The sequence below is a fragment of the Semicossyphus pulcher genome, unplaced genomic scaffold (assembly GCF_022749685.1).
Source record: "Semicossyphus pulcher isolate SPU_LCO1_2020_fin unplaced genomic scaffold, fSemPul1.0.p SCAF_5, whole genome shotgun sequence".
NCBI lineage: Eukaryota > Metazoa > Chordata > Actinopteri > Labriformes > Labridae > Semicossyphus > Semicossyphus pulcher.
This window is the reverse complement of record NW_027211726.1, coordinates 14,647,496-14,663,711: the sequence shown is the minus strand read 5'-3', so window position 1 is coordinate 14,663,711 and position 16,216 is coordinate 14,647,496. Positions and strand designations below refer to the sequence as shown.

The window sequence follows — 16,216 nt, the reverse complement described above, 5'->3', positions numbered from 1 at the left end:
TAATCTTTTGACACACACAAAACACATGCACTCACACAATGATCCACACCGCTGAGGAGAGTAGCAGGGGGTCCTGCATGCACTTTATTGCAACATGATTTCTCCAGTGACACTTAAAGGGACACATCTCTGGATCTGGCATATTGATTTGCACAACATACAGTTCATTACCTTCCCTCTATGATTCTTGCACAATACCAGCCTCCTCCTGCAGAGTGTGTTTACATGCATCTGTCAGCTACATTCTTTCTGTGTATTTGCACGTGCATGTAAGCATGTAAACGCACTCGCTGTAGGATTGGGTTGATTGGAGCGCTGTGGGAGAATATTCCAAGTCAAACTTTTTATCACAACCTGCAGAGGACTAACAGCTTTGTGACAGCAGATGTCCGACGGAAGCAGGCTGGGTGCTCACGTGGGTGTGTGTGCATCTTCCTCCTTCACTCTCCTACAATTGCACGTTTAAACTCTGCATAACACGATCCATATCATGCAGCCTGTGTGTATGTGTGGACGATGCAGTCGCCCTGCTAAGTGAACATTTGGCTGGACTGTTGTGTGACTCGGATGAAGGTGGTTCTCCTGCTCAGCTCTTTGAGCTTGGCGGCGCCCACGTAGGTGCAGGTGGAGCGGAGGCCCCCCAACACGTCGCGGACGGTGTTCTCTACGTCTCCTCTGTATGGGACCTCCACCGTCCTCCCCTCGGACGCCCTGAGAGCGGAGAGGAGAAAGAAGGAATCAGGACATCTTTTAGTGAAAAGTTCAGTGTGTTGTGATGTTAGGAATCCTTGTAAGTATTTTTGTTGCTAAATTTAAGAGCTATCTTACCGATACTCTGCAACTCCCCCCACATATTTCTTCATGGCCGTGTCAGAGCTCATGCCGTAGAAGAGTTTGTACTTCTTGCCGTTCTTCTCGATCACCTCCCCGGTGCACTGGTCGTGGCCCGCCAGCATTCCTCCCATCATCACAAAATCTGCCCCCGCACCTGAGGAGGCAAAGGCACAGAAGCTGTGTGAGGTTAGATTTTTGGAGAAGAGTACAGCCGAGTCAGACGTGACCCCGATATGCGAGTCATTTTAAGGATGAAAAGCAGCAAAAGATGTGGGTTGAGTACGAACCAAAGGCCTTCGCTACATCTCCAGGGCAACTGCAGCCACCGTCCTGAAGAGAGAGGAGATAGAAGTCAGCCAAAAGGCGTCATATTGAATCACAGGGCAAAAAGTTTCTCTTATTATTCTATAAGTCTTCAAAGGCTGAGGGCGCCCTCTAGTGGCTGCAACAAGTTACAGTTACCAAGATTAGTGAGCTGAGGATGTTTCTGCAACAGCATATATAACATCCTCGATATTTAAAGTGTTCTTTTCTGTTAAAGGAGCAGTCCGCCCCTGGAAAAACCCACTGTCAGTCAAAGCTGGTGTTCTCTGTAATCGATAGAAGCAATAATATTTGAAATTGGCGCCATAGCTGTGGATAAAGTTGTACAAACAACTTGTGGTTTCTCCATTCTACCTTCCTACAACACCCAGCGTGCATTGCGCCCCTCCCTCTGAAAGGAACAGCCCAGTGAGAGACGCTGGAGTAAAATACTGCCGTTTCGCTGCAGGCAATGGCTCAGCACGGGACAGAATCCTAAATACGACGACAATATACCGGGGGATCGTCTAAAAAATCTTCAGGTCTGCAGTCAACATTTCAAACCTGACGATTTTGAACAAGACATGACATCGGAGGCGGGCGTCCTAGATTGAGGACGTGTAGTTTAGCAAGCTCCCTGGCCTCCGCCAGATGACGCGTTTTACGTAGTCTGGCGGAGGTTTTAATAGCATGATAGGACTGAGGTTAAAAATTGGCAAACTGGCCCTTTAAGTCCAATGCATGCATGATGTGGGACTTACAGAAATGATGTGTCCTTTGAGTCCATGCGCTGAGTCTGCACACTCGATCACAGCACTGAGCTGTGGGTAGCCCACTCCTGTCTTGATCCTCGTCGTGCACACAGACCCTGCAACACACAGGTCGCACATTAGAGAAGTCGGTCTTCATTTAACATCCTGCTCTGTGTTCTAATGTTGCTGTTTTAGCTACAGGAAACTGCTGTCTGTCAGAACAGAACAGAAGAATGTGGAACAAGCTATTTAATATATGAATTCCAGCACTTTAGAGATTCAGCAAACACTGAAATTAGTTTTTTCTTCTTGTTAAACTTGCAGTTTTATGCATTCTAAGAGTTGGGACATACAGTACTGACTCTATGTATGCAGATGCATACACTACGTGCAGTAAGAGGAATATTATCAGTCTGTAAAGTCAAACCTGTTGAAGATACTATTATGTCTTCGCCCTTTCTGGCTCATGCATTTGTTTGCATGCCTTCCGTCTCTGTTGTGTCTGTGTTTGTATCAGAGGCCTGAGCAGTTTTGTCTTGACTTACAAGCAAGAACACTCCTCAGACTAGAAGCAAACACACCCAGACAGTCGTACCCACCCACCTGGCCCGATGCCCACTTTAATGATGTCAGCACCGGAGAGAATGAGCTCCTCCACCATCTCGCCTGTTACCACGTTACCGGCCTGCAACACACACACAGCATTATAAGAAACTTCTTAATCTTAAATCACATCACATCTGTAACCCAAACATTTCTCTTACCATGATGGTGTGTTTAGGGAACTTTTCTCTGACCGTCTTCACAAACTCCACAAAGTACTCAGAGTAGCCGTTGGCCACATCCAGACAGATGTACTTGAGGGAAGGGACGGCTTCCAAGATGGCACACAGCTTCTCCAGATCTTTCTCGCTGCTGCCCGAGCTAGCAGCTACATGCTATAGAGAAAAGCCAGTGTGTAATTATGTTAATGTTGCTGATTAAATACAACTTCAAAAAAGCAAACGTTGTTATTACCTCTATGCAGTCTGGATGATTAGCAGCAAAGTTTTTCCAGTCTTCTACGGAGTAGTGTTTATGGATGGCTGTGAAGAGGGTGTGCTAACGAGAAGAAAATAGATATTAAAGCAATTTTCACAAACATAATAATCCACATTCACATTATTTGTCTATTAATTTATGGTATTTCTTTGTATAACTCATATTTTCTGGTCAAACAACATGACTACACTGTTACAAAAGAGAAACACCACCAAGCTAGCAGATGGCTAACAGCTTCAGGACAAGGTTCCTAATTCATGTTTTCCCTTAACTCCCCACAGCATCCCAGCTTTTGTTACGTGATTTTTATGTCTAATATTTGCATCTTGCTGGAAGGACACGCAGAGATCTTGGCAGGCCCACACAGAGACAAAAGCACAAACAAACACAAGGAAAGCTTTTAATTATTGTTCAACTGTTTAGCTGTGTTTACTCACTTTGCTGAGGACCTGTGCCATCTCAAACGTTCCTGTGGTGTCCATGTTGGCAGCGATGATGGGGATGCCGGTGTAGGTCTGTTTGGAGTTGCGGAATGTGAAGGTCCTCTGAAGGTCCACCTGAGGGAGAAAGAGACTTCAGTTACTCTGGAAACTTGATTTAAGAAGATTACGAGAGGCTACTAGAAAAGTATTTTATGAACTGAATTATGAATTATTATTATTTTTTAATCTACAGTAGACTCAGTGAGGCTGCAGATTTTTGTAAAAACTGGAGCAGCTCATGTTCTGTGTGTGGTCATAATGGGGATGCACTGAATCATTTAGATCCAGTGGATAGCCTAGTGCTGCTGTAATGTGATGCGCTACATGACACGCAAGGCCCCCAGCACACTAGCTGCTCTCTTTACAGGCAAGTACTTCTGATGATGCAAGTGATAGCTATGAAGGTGTTACTCTAATGAGCTAGCTGGCTAACCACTGGACGGTTAGCTGCTCAGTATTGGTGTTTAAACATTTAGCCTATTAGGTAGTCACACAGAAGAAGTAACATGTTCTTCTTACAAATAAAAAAATAACTACATAAGGAAAAGAAATGTACCCTTGTAAACTTACAATCAAGCCAGGTACAAATACTAGCTTATGGTGGCTATTGTTAGCTAAAACTTAGCTAGCTTAAACTTAAGCTACATCTTGCTAAACAACATTTCCTTGCCATTTTTTTGCCTTTCTAGTTGCGCTACTGTTACACTAGGTTTTATCATTTAGCGTCTTCTTATGTCACTTGCTAACCTACTTGCTAAAGTATTGTATTAACATACAGAACTTAATATTCAAAGTTATTAAGCCAGATCAGAAACATACAGTAGGCTATATTCGCTACAGGGAAGCTTAGCTAGCTGGCAGGTTGTTAATGTTTCAAGTGTTTAAAACGAATTTAACCCCTTTAAATTTAAATTTAAAATATTCAATTTTAACCCAACCGCTGCACATTGATGAATGAGTACTTCAGCTGTGGAATAGGCTTATAGCACAAAGTGTGCCATACCCTTCACAGAAGAATGATTTTCAGAGCCACAGCAAAAATGCGGCTATAACTCATAATAGTGAGAGAAAGAGGAAAGTGGTGTAAGAAGTAAGGAAGGGAAGGGAGGAGAGTCTGGTTGTGCGTGTATCTCGTCTTTTACTACAGCACACTGACTCAGCAGGATTTTCCAGTCTTGTCACCAGTAACACATCGATTAGCATGACACAGCATAATCTGCTGTTATGCTGTTAGCATAATCTGAATTTGACCATTTAAAAAAACAGGCCCTAGAAGAAATGGCATTTCGCTATTAATTTGTGTTACCACTGGATGCCACTGTTTTTTTTTATCATAGCATCTGGCTAAGCTAATACAGATGTGTAGCCATAGCCTGCACTTTAACCAATCGTCTATTTATGGGCATATTTCAGGTGTTTTTTGTTAACTCAAAATTCATATCAGAGATGCGAGTATCTGCAAATACTTGGTCTAGACTACGGGGACAAATTTCTGCTCCATTTTGGTGCATCATTGTTTGAGTACCGACTAGCTTAGCATGCGGTCTGTTGTTATTAGTGTAGGTTATCTTCCATGATGTTCACCACCCTCCTCTCCTGTAAACGAATACCTGATATGCTTAGCTTTGGCAGGTGGATTTCTTCTCCTGCTCAATACAGCCATCATTTAAACAAGAGCAGTCCGAATTTCAACATGTGGATGCTAGTAGTTAGATTTAGCTGAAATCATGTCATGTTATCTTAAATTTCTAATAAGTTCTAGTAGAGGAAGATTTGATGGTATGTCAGGAATGAGTTTAGATTCTCAAGTACTGACTGTTCTCTGTGCTGTCATCTGTGTCAGTGTAAATAAATCTAATGTTATCATGATAGCTCGGTGGCATGTGCTGTGCTTGTCTGTACCACGCAGTACTATTTTTAAACAGGTTTTCTGAGAAGTCCCCCGTGTCTCATGTTGCTCGCCACCTCTCAGAAGCCAACTCCCACCCACTTCCCCCGTCCAACACAGATCTTGTACCACCAAAGTATCATGATCTTGGGTCAGCACCAGGCCTGGATCTGGGTAAACATAGTTAAGTTGAGTGAGCTGTGAAGATCACACAAAGAGGGAAGGGTTGTGTTGCCCTCGAGAGTGCAAACAAAGGGTGTTTTAGAAACATTGTGACCTTTTGCTGCGTAAAAAGACACTAAGTGATGACAAAATCAGATCAAAATCTCCTTTTTTATCCCGACTCATGTCTTTTTCTTCTGTTGTTTATCTCCTTTTTGTAGACAGTTGTTGTTTATAGCGTCTGTCTGGCGCTGGCTAGCCTTGTTTTCTGTCACCTTTAAGAAGGTCACTCCACTGTTGCATGCTCATTCAGGGTGGCTTTCTTTGTACACTAAAAGGCAGCGTACAGCGACAGGCTGACATAAAACAAAGAGAGGCACAAATGTAGTGTTACATTTTTAGTTGGACATCCTTTTAAGATTATGGGGTTAAATAATGTCATAGCTTCTGCTGCAGTGTGCCTCATGATATGAATGAAACACACCGGGTTTGTAGGCCCCGAGATTCCTGCACCCCCACCATACAACCCCATGTATAAATAGTTAACATATCTCTATTGCGTCACTCAGCATAGACGCGTAAACCTCAGTGTTCTTCCTGAATGCAACAGTAAACTGATTACTCTCCTTCAGAGATGGCTGTCACTCTGATTTAACTGTTTCAATATTTGATGCATTATCAATGAGTAAACAGTACCGACCTCTGAGCGACTCTTCAGGCTGCTCCTCTTGGGTCTGAAGAGCACATCCTTAAAGTCCAGCTTGAGGTCTACGTCCACGCGAGGCATCTTGGCTGTCCTGAACACTGATGACCAGGATGAGGAGGATGAGTATGCGGAGGAGAATCCCCTGAGGAAGGCCGCTGCAGCAGAGGTGGTCGCTGGTCCCAAGCCCCAACCACCAAACCCGAGCCTCCAGGCGGCCAGCGTATTTATAGCAAAAGGGGGCCCATCCCAGCCCCGGCCCCCATGGCTTTATTTGGGCCTCCCTCTCTCTCTCTCTCTCTCTCCCCCTCTCTCTTTCTGTCTCTCTATCCCCCTTCCTTCTCTTTCTCCCTCCACTCCTCCAGCGTTCTCTCTCTCTCCCCCTGCTCCTTCAGAGTGGCAGGAGCAGCAGTGGCCAAGCTGGCAGGCGCACATGACGCACACACACACACATTTACACACACAGACATGGTTGCACTGCAGTGGGATGTGTGCTGCAGTGCTTAAGAGCACACCTGCTGTCCAGTTGGGGCATTGCTCCCAGAGCTATTGGCAGACAGCACAGGGAGGGAGCAAACAGCAAGGACAAGAGTGAGAGAGAGAGATGTTGAGACATGTTGTTTCTTTGCATGTGTATTTTTTATCTTCCCTCGATATGTGTGCACCTTTTAAATTGTGCATTTGATGATCTGTCCTGTGCACTGCTTCAACTATGCATACCAATGAAAAGAAACTACTTAGATGTTGAGGTACTTTAGTTTAGTGAATCGAGTTTTAACCCTTTAATGCCTCCTTGATGAAGTCTTAAACCCTATTTAGAGCACTTGGTTATAGTCTGTATTGTATTATAGACTCACTTGGCTCAGAAGTGTGTTTTAGTTCATGGTATTTCACTTCAAAGTTTGACATCCTCTGTGCAAAATGATGTATGTGCAGAGTTTGACGCTAGAAGGCTGCTTTCACGTCCATCTGCTGGAGGTTTTTAGTGCACACCCTTCATCTCTGTTGAAGAATACGGAGTCAATCTGGGTCCTACATGGAGTTATGAAGTGTGATAAGGAACCACAGAAACACTGAGAAACAGTCAAACTAACAAATGAACAATATTTGCATATTCATGGATTTGATTACACCTCACAAGACAGGCCTGAAAGGTCATTTTTAAGACAAGTAGGAGAGCAATTCGTACAATCTTAGACTTAAACTTCTTAAAGGCATTTTGAGATCAAATCTTTTTCTTCAATAATGATCAATGTACAATCATATCCTATAAGATGCAATGATTCTAACTGTACAGGCCGATCCGGCGGGGGTAAGTGCTAGACCCGGACAGGGCACCTAACCCCGGCTCTGCCTTCCCTGTCTTCTTTCTAACACACTTCTCTCTATTTTTCTCTTTTGTGCTGAATACATTGTTGTAGTATCGGCGTTGTCAATACCTGGAGCTCGTATGAATGGAGCCTGGGTCTGCTGAAGTTGGCAATTCTGCTTGGGTTGCGGTGACCACTAAGGGTCATGTGGTAGGTTAATTGTAAGTCTTGGGATGAGGGGTTTCTTCAGTGAGCGCTTATCCGTATCATTAGGGCTCAAGTATCTTGTGTTTTATTCAAATTAGAGGGGCTGCATGGTGGTGCAGTGGTTAGTGCTGTTACCTCACAGATAGAAGGTTCCTATAGTTTAAATCTTGGTTTGGACAAAGCGTTTCTGTGTGGAGTTTGCATGTTCGCCCTGTGACCCTCCAGGTACTCCAGCTTTCTCCCAAAGTCCAAAGACCTGCTCGTTAGGTTATCTCTAAATTGCCTGTAGGTGTGAGTGTCAAAGGTTGTCTGTCTCTATGTGTCAGCCTTGTGATTGACTGGCGATCAGACTAGAGTGTACCCCGCCTCTTGGCCAATGACAGCTGGGATAGGCTCCAGCTGACCCTGAAGACGATAAGCGGTATAGATAATGGATGGGTTCTATTAGCGTTTAATAATGATTTTTTTATGGAAATATAAGTAGGTCCATTCGTCATTATGCGTTATCTGTGTCATTGTAGCAGATCTAAGAAAATCTGAGCATCAGTTCCCAGCATTTCTAACTGTTAGTGCAAAGACAGACCACTAGATGGCAGCACAGCTAAAGAAAACAGCTGCTAATAGAGCATGAGAGTGAGCGCCAGGGTCAGGACTCTTGTTAAGTGTTTCCTGGCAACGAGAAGTGCCTTTATGATATGTCTTTATTTGTCACTGCCTCAACACCACTGATGCATTGTTCATAACTAATGTTCCTTTGTATTCAGTCCACGCAGGAAGCGATTACTCTTGAAGCATGTGGAAATTCCAACAAAGACAAGCCCGCACGACAAGCCTGTTACAAAGAAAGAAAGAGGATGAGGATGATTCTTGGGAAATTCCCAGTTAAAACTCTGCGCTTATGAATATAGTGGGATAAAAGTAGTTTGATTCAAATTGGCTAAACCATATAATGTTTTAATGGAAGTTAATGATTACAGTAAGTCTCATAGTGATACATTTTATTTACAGATCACTTCTCGGAGGTAAAAAATCTATACTGTACTCATGATTTTCATTGGATAGACAGATAACTAACCGCTCGCCTCATTATTACATAATGCATTAGATTGGACTAATCCACATGATGTAAAGCAGTAAACCTACTGCTCTTTAACCCCTTGTGCACGTCACACTGAACTGCATCGATAAGAAGGTGCAGTAAGGTCACTTTTTTTTTTAAGGCAGTTCAACTGATAAGAAAAGAACAGTTTGGCTCAAACTTTGTGTCCTCACTGTGTCATGTTGCAGCTCGTCGTGGTCCCAGATGGAGCCTCAGATATTCATCAGACTTATGGGTGTGGGTCAAAGTGCAACAGGTAGCTATCTCTGTGTACATCTAAGTTTTACTGCTTGTGTGGCACGGGTCATTCTCATTGTTTGAACTAGTAGACAGTACCTGTAATGTTTAACTTGATGTACAGTGCCCTATAGTCTGCAGTCCAACCGTGTGTGTTATTAACACACTTTCTTTTGTCGCTATATGACATGCTACACATGCTAACACTTTTGCTGATCGCCTGATAATGCTCACGTTTGTAATTCTGACTGAAATGTTTCAACAACTATTGGATTCACATTGTCCTCATGATGACGTACTAAGCTCTGTGATCCTTAAATGTGTCCTTTTGCATTTCCCACCTCCACTTCATTCGACCCAGCTTCACTTTAACTCCATGTTTAGCGATTTGGAAAATACTAGCATGCTAACCTAGTATGATAAACATGGTAAACATTGTATTTGTATGCTAGCATTGCCGCTGTGAGCATGTTGGCAAGCTAGCATTAGCAGTTAGAGCTGCTAGTGTATCTGTAGATTCGTCTTGTTCGCATGTTTTCAGTTTTTATCTAACATTAACCATCTTCAATAGCCGCCCATTATACAGGTTTATAGGCACTGTGTGTAACCGGTGGGCTTCTGCGCTGTGTTGTGTTTGTACTTAATGATGCTGTGACACCGGGACTCTGGCCAACAGAAAGTCAGAACAGAACCTCCATTAAAACTTCCCAGTTACCTTAACTTGCTGTGCACGTAAATTAGCTTAACATGCTGCGTACGTTAAGCTAGCTCACTGGCTGTTTTTTGCACGTTTTTTGCTTGACTTTATAAGCTCAGGCGCACACTTAGACATGGGAAACCTTAAACTAATAATGTAAATAACTAAGGTTCTTGTTTTCTTCAGGCTTCATATTTAACAGTATGTAGTTTTGACAAAGATAGCCTTTTGTGCCTTTCCTCGTGATTTTGCAATTAGTCGTGAAAATGTTGCCCCTCCTTTTACATTTTAAACATTTCCATGCATGCACAGGCAATGTGAGGCCTTAGCGGTCTAAATCAGCGCCACACTTCACTAGTACATGCTGAAGTGGACGTGCTAATGACAACAGTTGAATTCTCTGCGTGGAGAACATTGTGTAGCCTTGCAGTGGCATGCTGTTTACACTCAACTTTAACGTCTGAGAGAACATGGAGGCATGCACACGCACGCACACACACACACACACACAGGCCAGACTGTCTCACTCTGTTACCAGCTGACGACACCATCCAGAGGTGGGCTGTTTGCCTGCAGGAAACACATCTCCCAGACACATTCAGAGTAGATGTGTCTCTCTTGGGCGGTGTGTCATCAGGCCAGGCAGATGTGTAAACCGCATGGCTGTGGGTGGGTGAGGTTGGCGAGAATCTTTGATGTTCTTTTCCTGGCACGAGTTGAAATGATAAGAACTTAAAAATTCTTCTTGTTTTGTGTGTTGACTGGCTCAGGTAACGTGGAAGAAGAAGAATCTTTTCCATGGGGGAACGTGCGCTCGTAAGTGCTTCTCTCAGTAGGCCCTGGCTTCTGTGTGGACTATATTTACACAAGCATATGTGTTAAAATGATCCTCACAAGCTCAAACTCCAAAAGAAGTAGGTCAAATGTCATCCTGAGTTAACAAGAAAGCATGGTATGTCTTCAGACAGAGCGTGAAATGCAGAGGAAGTGAGCAGACTTGTTTACTTTCAGATCTATTTCGACATCCGACATGCTTTTATCTGCGTTGTGCCTCATAATTATAACATCATCTCTCCCATTAAATTAGAGATTATAAAATCTGACTACATGCTTAAACTTATTCTGCTGTATGTTTCTGAGTCATAAATAAGCTCCTAACCTTAACCATCATGCTGTCAATGTTCAGTCAGTTCTGTCTTCTTGAACTTCCATTCCTTGTCATGTGTGGAGTAAACAAGCAGCCAGGTTAATCATCAAGTCATGAATGTAGCAGATGTTTTCGTGAGAGGAGCACAGACGTGACAGTCGCTGTCAGCATGCGAGTGTGAAGTAATTTACCAGTGATTACAGAAGCAGGGGAGAACCGCCGCCTGCATGTGTGCACGTAAAGGAGGTGCACTGCACAGGCCAAAACACACACACAGGGAGCACAGAGTGCAAATTGTTAGATACAGATCTGTTATGAGAAAGAGTTAATTGGAATTTTGCAGTTTCCGATCATTTATATTGACACAAAACAACCACATGTTTAGTTTAGAGAGACTCTGATGCAGCAGTATACATGCAAAATGGGTCATGAGCCACGCCTGTTAGCTTTTATGGACTTATGCTCTGAGCTACATCCACTAGAAAGGGGACACTTGCAGAACAAAGCCAAAGAAGCCGGAGACAGTGGGAGATTTTTTCTTTTGGCAGTACATTTAAAGAGGTTTTTAAAAAGCAGATTTACATGTCATGTTTGCAGGAAAACCTTGAAAAACCGCTCCGTAAATTGTTTCCGCAAATCATTAAAGAGCTGTAAACGTCGCACACGCCGAGGCCGCTTTATTAAAACACGACTCCGGTGACACATAAATATGCAACAGATTAGGCAAATCCAAATCCACAGTCTTGTTTGAAACCACTAAGCCTTTTTAGTTTCCTCTTTCTATTATGTCTCTGACACGTCACCTCCCGCTGCAAAATCCATATTCTGTTGGAAATTTTCCAACATGAGATTAATGCAGTCATGTGTGTGGTTGTAGATACATTTTGGATTAGTGCGACAAAAGGAAATGTTCTCAGAAGAGCTTTTCTTTTCTTTTTCCCCCGCTGCTTTATTTAGCAATAAATCACAATACAATGATTCGTGCTGAAACATTTGTTTCCCGACGTGTCTGATGCTTTTCCTGTTTGAGCTTCCGCTACCTGTCACAGGGTCACCAGGAAGTCTGCTGTCATAGGGGAAGTTTGGCGCTGTTTGTGGCTTCGTGCGACGCGTGTCAGGAACTCAGACAGTTTAACAGAAAAATACTGGTGATCTGGTGATATGTGGGAAACAGCATCATTTATAGGCTTGAGATTCCCAGGAAGTTGCTTCAGGTATTATCCTTGGGGTCAATTTGACCCCATTCAATGTTTAACGTCTCTAAATAAATAGTTCACAACATTTTTTGCTTCATATTTCAAGACTTTTCCGAATGTAATGGGGACAACTGAGTAAATATAAATTTGACCCCAGGCTGTTTTAGCTGTATGAAACACCAGGAAGTATCAATATTTTACACACTGTTGTGGTTGTTTAAGGTGATATTCATAGACTGTATAAATAATGGACGTAGTCTCAGTGACGTCACACATTGGTTTCTGAAGCAGCGTTTTGAAGCCCGAATTGCGCCGCCGCTGGGGGTCGCCATTTTGGAAATGCCGGAGCCGGCTAATCCAGAGGCAGCAAAGAGGCAGAGCGCGACCGAGCTAAAGCCTATGGCTGAGCTCTATAGGCGGACCGCATGAATCAGACAGCTACGGCTATGAAGCTAGGCTATATGCTCCTCAGCGTAGCTAGCGGTTATTAGCCATAGACTGTATAAATAATGAATGAGCCAGTTTGACTTTGCCAGGAGGAGATTCTGTGGGTGACTGACTGCAGGTGTTTAGTTATCAGACTAAAGATGAAGCGGACTCGCTGCTCGCTCGCCCGGTGAGAGAGCGGCGAGCCGACACGTAACGGGAAACTTAAAATAACCGATCTTCTCATCACTGCAGTCCGCTGTAATCTCTTAAACTCCTGACTCCTATTTACTGGCAGACGATTAAATAAATGTTTGACAAACACTGCACAGGCTAACAAGCAGCTAAAGCTAAAGCACTTCCGTATTGGCTTCATTTTTCAACACCGGAGGTTGCTGCTTGGTGATATGGCGGTCACTAACACATGCAATTTTATCATCTAACCCTACCTGTAGTCGTGCAAGAACCATTGATAGTTCACAAGACATGGGGGTGGGGACATACTGTATATTTCCTGCAAGAACATTGATATTTCACACAACATGGGGGGAGACTTTGATATTTCCCATGACGTGGGGTTGAGGGCATATGGTTCCCGCAAGGACATTGATAGTTCAGGGGAGGAGCAAACGTATAAAAGCTTGCACGGGTGGCCTTCTTTTTTTTTTTTTTTTTAAGATTATTTTTTTGGCCTTTTTGGCTTTATTTTTATAGGACAGCTGAAGATAGACAGGAAATGTTGGGAGTAGAGAGTGGGGGATGACATGCACAAACGATCGGCAGACCGGGAGTCGAACCTGCGATCAGTGCGACGAGGACTGCAGCCTCTGTACATGGGGCGCCTGCTCTACCGACTGAGCTAAACAGCGCCCCCACGGGTGGCCTTCTTAACCATTTCTCTTGGTGCTGTTTGCTTTCTCTTCGTGCTCTCTGAAGAATAAGCTGTCAGCCATGTCCAAGACATTAAATCAGCATTTGAGCTTTTGATGACACCATCAATAGAGAAGGATACACTTGAGATGATAAGTAAAGAAGGGAGGCCTGTGTACAGTATGAGGACAGTGGGAAAGGCTTGGATGTGATCAGGTTGCGAGCCTATATTTGTTCGCTCATTTTGGCGTGAGTGAACGAGTCGAAAGGCAAAATGCTGACACTGGAAGGGCAATCTTTCCAGCCACCATGTCTCTAAAGACATTCAATGTTTTCTTACGTCATACGCTTTGATGACAGAGAAACAAGCAATAAGGGCTGTATGGGACAAGTGGGTTCAGCGATTACCTTTGCTTTACACTCCAGGCCCCCACGTGACTGTGGATGAATGTCTGGTTGCGTTTTGTGGACCGCCGCCCCTTCAGACAATATGCACCGAGCAATTACGTCATGAAATACGGGCAGCAAGTGACGCACAGTCCAGCTGTGCCTGGAATACACATGTACACTGGTAAAACCCCTGAGGAAGCAGCTGGAAAAACCAAGGCATGAGACTGGTACCAGTCAATAGAAATTATATTATTTATTATATAATCATTTTATGGTGGTTTAAATTTGACCCCAGGGATAAACGATGGCTTCCGAATCCCCCCCCCCCCCAGGAATAAATAAAGTATTCCTGATTCTGATGTCATTAATGTCCCAACAGATCCATATCTAACAATTTGCTCTCTTGGCTCCCTGTGTGTGTTTGTTGGCCTGTCCAGAGCACTTCCTTTATGCGCGTCCATGCAGGAAGAGTTCAATTACTTCACACTCACATGCTGAGGGCGAACGTTACGTCTGCGCTCCTCTCACGGAAACATGTGCCACATTTATGACTTGATGATCATGCTTCGGGTGATTGTTTACTCGAAGAAGGAAAATCCGATGACATAGACGGGGAAGTTCAATTTGGAGATAATTGCTGCTTAATATTTCACTTTCATTTTTACAGAGAAAAACTGAGACTGAAAGTATTTGGGGCCTAGACGATGGTTGATTTTATGAGCTGGTTCATGACTTAAGAAACATACTTTAGAATAAGTGTAACCATGTAGAGTCAAATCATGTCTAAAGGAGATAAAAGCAGCTCCATTTACCGTGCTTACTTGTTACCAAAGAATACGTGCCGCCGTTATAAAGACGCAGCTTGTCCCACTTACACAAAGTGTCATTTATTGTTAAAGTTTAACTTCACCACATGGTAGTGTCCTATCTAATGTTACTGATTGTGTTGTTGTTTTCCAACCTGCAGAAATAGCAGCGTTCTGCATGGCTGAGAAATCACAGCAGCCCTCTCCCTCCCTGCTGCTGTCGCTGCCCTTGGAGTTTGTTTAATGGCAGCGCGCGGTGTCTGAGAGGAAGTTAAAAAGAGATAAGACGAGAAAAAGAGACGCATTGTCATCCAGAGAGTCGGTAAAAGTCAGGCCAATCAATAGCTTCTGGACTTATTTGCAGACTTTATAACCACAGTCCAGTGGAGCTGTCATTTCTCATCAACATGGACAGACTCTGAGATCCCGTCCCTCCTCTGACAATGACAAATGACATGTTGACCTTTCAGGGTACAATCCACCTGGGGTGTTGGAGAGCAGAGGACTAAAGTCATGGCAGGTATTTTCACTCCACTCAGCAGGTCACAAGAAAAACCTTTTCGACCTTTCTGTTCTCACCATCTGAAACCTCCGGGGCCTGAGTGTGTCGAGACGGCAGCTTCGCTGGTTAATCCTGATAACTTTGCAGAGTAAAAACAAGAACAGGTTTCATGAATCCTACATGTATCAGGAGTCTGATTCTAAACCCAAAAACTCCCTCAAATCAGTCAGTAAATGTGTCTTTGAACAAATGCATGAGGTGAATTTTAAGTGTCATGAGGGAGATGACTTGTCAGACCAGGCAGCATTTTTTTGCTGAGTCACCAATTTTTTGCTTTGACCTCTCAGCAGAGGTCACGGCCTTAGGGGAGACGACTTGCAAACATGTCAATCAAAACGCATTTCTTCCATTTTGGATTTCTCCTGTGATAGTTATTATTGAAGCCTTTCAGTGTTACTTCATCACTCTCACTTCATTAACTCTCTGATATGCTGTATATATATATATATACTGTGCTGTATTACCTTCATATACTATACTATTTATCTCCATATAATACTACACTATATTATATCATTAATACTACTATACTATTATTCATTATATACTCACTATATACTGTGCTGTTATCATCGGTTCAACCGTGCTCCACACTAAAGTCAGTATTACTTGATCCTGTGAGGGCCGGAGCTTTTTGTTTTTTTTACTGTACTGTTATACCTTCATATACTATACTGTACTTACTATTCATCTCCATATTATCCTGCACTATATTATTAGTTATTATATAGTATATTATATTCTAGTATTATATACATATATATTCATATTATACTATACATACTGCAACAGACTGTACAATACAACACCTTATTACATCTGATAGTCTGTCTTTACTGCTGTTCTGTACATTGATACCATTTACTGTATATTATATAAAACATATTATACTATGTTATTGCAACTCTACTTTCATATGGCATTTTTACTATTGACTTAATAGTCCATATACTACATTATATACACATATACATACTGTATTTTATATTGGACCTTATATTGTACTATATCTTATACTCCATATCATACTGTAGTATCTCACACTGCTTCTATTACCTATACATGTCATTTTATCTCATAACTGTCACTTTAACTTGTCACTTA

At 42.9% G+C, this 16,216-nt stretch overlaps 1 protein-coding gene across 1 annotated transcript; it reads right to left on the bottom strand.

Annotated features, from left to right (window-relative positions):
- Positions 1–85: 85 nt before the first annotated feature.
- On the bottom strand, positions 86–6,531 carry gmpr (guanosine monophosphate reductase). The gene is made up of 9 exons (XM_069681461.1): positions 6,163–6,531; positions 3,368–3,487; positions 2,907–2,990; positions 2,654–2,827; positions 2,493–2,574; positions 1,899–2,005; positions 1,122–1,164; positions 829–988; positions 86–711 (listed from the first exon to the last, which is right to left on the bottom strand). The coding sequence occupies exons 1-9, from the start codon at positions 6,247–6,249 to the stop codon at positions 531–533; spliced, it is 1,038 nt and encodes a 345-aa protein (XP_069537562.1). The 5' UTR covers positions 6,250–6,531; the 3' UTR covers positions 86–530.
- Between the last annotated feature and the right edge of the window lie 9,685 nt (positions 6,532–16,216).

Excerpts from the sequence above, each read along its gene's own strand:
- gmpr (XM_069681461.1), bottom strand. The coding sequence starts at position 6,249 with ATGCCTCGCGTGGACGTAGACCTCAAGCTGGACTTTAAGGATGTGCTC. Across the intron at positions 989-1,121 it reads AGATGTAGCGAAGGCCTTTG|GTGCGGGGGCAGATTTTGTG; the intron begins GTTCGTACTCAA and ends TTGCCTCCTCAG. Across the intron at positions 712-828 it reads GGGGGAGTTGCAGAGTATCG|GGCGTCCGAGGGGAGGACGG; the intron begins GTAAGATAGCTC and ends CTCCGCTCTCAG.